The sequence below is a fragment of the Pteropus medius genome, unplaced genomic scaffold (genome assembly GCF_902729225.1).
Source record: "Pteropus medius unplaced genomic scaffold, Ma_sr-lr_union100, whole genome shotgun sequence".
Taxonomy (NCBI): domain Eukaryota; kingdom Metazoa; phylum Chordata; class Mammalia; order Chiroptera; family Pteropodidae; genus Pteropus; species Pteropus medius.
Window position 1 is genome coordinate 1,130,613 of NW_024352839.1, and position 3,496 is coordinate 1,134,108.

Genomic DNA, 3,496 nt, shown 5'->3' on the forward strand with positions numbered 1-3,496 from the left:
CATGGTGGGTTGTGGACTTCTGGATGCACACAAGGCCTTCTCTGGGTAGGCCATGCCTCATCCATCAGCCCAAAAACCCTGTTGTGCTAGCCTCTCTCTCTCCCCAGCATTCCTTCCTTTCTTCTATCCATCCATCCACTCTTATCAATAATCATCACCATCCATCCATCCATCCATCCATCCATCACCACCCAACCATCCATCCATCCATCCATCCATCCATCCATCCATCCATCCACCCACCCATCCATAATTGTATAAACTTCCTGCTCTCAGGCTTTGAGTAGCACCAGACAACTGAGCACCTGGAATACCAGGCCCTGGGTAACTTGGAGCTCACTTTGGGGCAATCTAGTGAAGTTTTACATAGGGTTTTACATGGCCAAATCTTGATTTTAAAGACTAAGAAAAAAATAACTTTAAGACCAATAATTAAATATGATATCAGGAAGCATTTAGAGAGGTCTGGAAGGACTTAGGAGAATATGATCCAAGGGCCCCTCTCAGATGCCCCCAGGGGCTGGGTAGGAAACATAAATCAACCAGGTGGGGTCGAAGGTCATATAAAGGCCATGACTTTCTCAGTTCCCACTAATTGTTGCCAAGTGGGAATGTGGGCTCAGCACTTCCAGATCTTCTACTGTTTTAAGGGAAGAAGCCAGATTATCATGTTAAATGTCCTGCTAAACAAAAACAAACAAACAAACAAACGAAACACAGTGATAGTCAAACAAAACCTGTCTGTGGACTTAGCAGCAGTCCAAGGACTGCCAGTGTACAACTGCTGCCTCTCTCTCACTCCCTCTCTCTGCTGAAAGCTGGCCCATCACCTTACTAGACTTTTACAAAGTTACATTTACATAGAGTTAATTAAAGTCCCAATTTGCATAGCTGTGCTCTCAGGGCCGGTCCCCTGGGAGCTGGGCAGGATGTGTCCACAGAGTGTGTCTCCTGTCTCAGCACAGACCTGTGCCCCTTCCACCAGCCCAGTCAATGTTTCCCACGCATCAACACCCCCTGCCCCCACTCACCCACCGGCTGTTTATCTCCTCAGGCTCCGTGGCTCCTGCCAAAGTCTGTTGGGTACGCAGCACCCTTTGTGGGGAAAGCTAAGCTGCTGGCTGAAAGCAGGAAGGAATCTGTGCCCAGGCAGGAAAGTAGGGGTAGGGGTGAGGGGTCTGAACCGTGGCAGACCCTCCAGGCAGAGCTGACACCAGCTCTGCAGGTGCTGATAGTGCTACACACAAAAAAGTCTTTAAGGTCACATCCATTTGAGAGAAGCTGGTTTTAAAAAGTTAAATAAGATTCTTTACTGCAGGTCTTTCCAAACCTTTTAATCAATTGTGTGTGCATCATACATCTCCCAACATGGGGGTTAGAGTACATACAGTACATTGCCCACACTTTTTTAGCCATGGGAACTATTTTATGTTTTCCATGAAAAACTTGGCAGGGTTGCAGGGTCAGTGTTCTGAGGGATGCACTATGGATCCCTTTCGGGTTTCCACAAGGGCTGTGGCAGCGGCCAGATTCCATGCCTCATGGCGAAGACTAGCCTCCTACAGCTGGGCCATTGTGCCCCCTCTGTCAGCAGCCACCGGCTATGCCCTCATTGGAGACTGGCTTAAGAACTCTGAGTAAGTGGAAGAGCAGCGCTTCTCAAAGCAGGGCCATGTGCTTACCCTAAGGAGCGCCAGGCAGCCTCTGGGACACAAGAAGTGGACTCCAGGCCTGAAATTGAAAGGCTGCTGAAGCATGGTGGAGTGCTGGGGACAGTAGGCATTAGGCACCAAGGCTCAGGACAAGGCCATGCTGTCCAGCCCTGTGGTCTGCTCAACACAGGCCTGTTTAGGGCATTGCAGGACCTCAGAGCCAGTCTCCCTGGGTCCATTCCTTCCTCCTGGGCATCCAGTGACCCCTTGGGCCCTCAGCAAATTGGCCAGGCCCGGCAGGGATGCCCAAAGACAGGGCTTTATGAACCTTTTGCACACAGCAAGAGAGAGAGAAGGGGCTCCCCACTGTGCTCCCAGCCTCAAGAACTCTGCCTGGTACACAGCGACTGCTTCATACTTGCTCATTGAATGCAAAAGAGAACAAAATAGTTTTACCTGTTTCCTGGTGTCTTCCCTCTTCAGAGACCCTGGCAGCATCTGAGAGTAAAAGAAGAAGCACAGCAAAGTCTCTAGTGACTAATTTTTACCCTCTTTGGCCACACCCTCTGTGACCAAGAAGCATGATGATCCGGAAAGTGGGGAAAAGAGGCAACAAAGGGGATGGGGAATTGGAGTCAGAGCAGAAGGAACACTAAAATGTCTGTGGTTGTTTTTTTGTTTCAGCGTATGGAGTTTCTATACCAGATGTGTTTCGGAGCCGAGTCCTCCACAATTTCCCTCTATCCGGCTCTCAGAAAATGCTAACAACTCAATACAACCAGATTAAAACTACCAGCCTGCTGAAAAAGACACAACTCAACTTGAAAGTATTTGTCATTTAGTGACACCATCCAATTATTCTCATTCCCATTACTTTCCCTCCATAGGCTTGAATGGTAGAGAATCTGATCACTGACACTGACGCCTTGGCAGCAACCAAGGGATAAGTAAAAAGCATGTAGATGTCAGGAAGGGAAAAGATAATTTATGTGAAGTTATCAGATGAACAAGTCTTGAAACTAAAACTTCACCCCTTTTATCAGATGTCTAGTCTGTGAGTGTTTGAGACCAGAACTAGATAACAGGCAAAGCCATGCAAATCCTACAGCTGATAAGGGAAGCTTCTGAGGAGTCTTCACCCTGGCACCACTGACTCTGACTGCAGGGAGTTGAGAAGAAAATAGAAAGAGTAAAGAACAATTTCTTCAGAAAGCAGTGATGTTCTGGGAAGTCCTAGGCCCTTTCGCTACAGCATTTTTGCTGCAGGTATCTTTGGCACAAACATTGTTACCACCAGCATTTTTGCCACAATGTTTTCGCTTCATAACTGATAAGCTATAAGACAATTTTGTCATTAAAAAAAAAGATAAAATCTTGAAAAATAAAAGGGATATTTAAAAGGCGATGACAAAATTTAAAAGACTTTATTGTGAAATATAAAATATTTGAATACATTAAAAATGTGTGTAGACTCATAGCGATACTGTGCAAGTAACTGATTTTATTTTGTGCCTAATTGTACCTAAACACTTAGTTCTATAGGAAATGTGGGTTCAACTCTAAACCTTCAAGGAGAGCCTTTAGCCTCTTTTTCCTTATTTTTAATGTAGTGTGTTTTGAAATAAGAAACTAACTTTGGGAGACAATCACTATCATCTGGAAAAAATGCTAACTATTTTAAGACCTCCGCTACATCTGGATAGACCAGCCAAGGGGGCTAGTGAAGATTTATTTATAATATAAAAATTGGAGTAACTGTGAAAACTTTGTTAATGCAGAAATGAAACCAAATAAAAACACCAAACTGTCAACTAGTTATTTTAATTTTTTTTTACAGTGGTTGA

The 3,496-nt window shown here is 45.1% G+C and overlaps 1 protein-coding gene across 20 annotated transcripts in view; it reads right to left on the minus strand.

Moving 5' to 3' along the window:
- CD22 (CD22 molecule) overlaps positions 1-2,155 on the minus strand; it is an 11,984-nt gene extending 9,829 nt beyond the window's left edge. For 3 of the 20 annotated variants that reach the window (XM_039850093.1, XM_039850112.1, XM_039850092.1), the window contains exon 1: positions 1,683-2,102. In XM_039850093.1, coding sequence (XP_039706027.1) covers positions 1,683-1,891 — 209 coding nt within the window. In that variant the 5' untranslated portion in view covers positions 1,892-2,102. The other 17 variants (XM_039850108.1, XM_039850096.1, XM_039850098.1 and 14 more) reach the window with 16 other exon arrangements.
- Between the last annotated feature and the right edge of the window lie 1,341 nt (positions 2,156-3,496).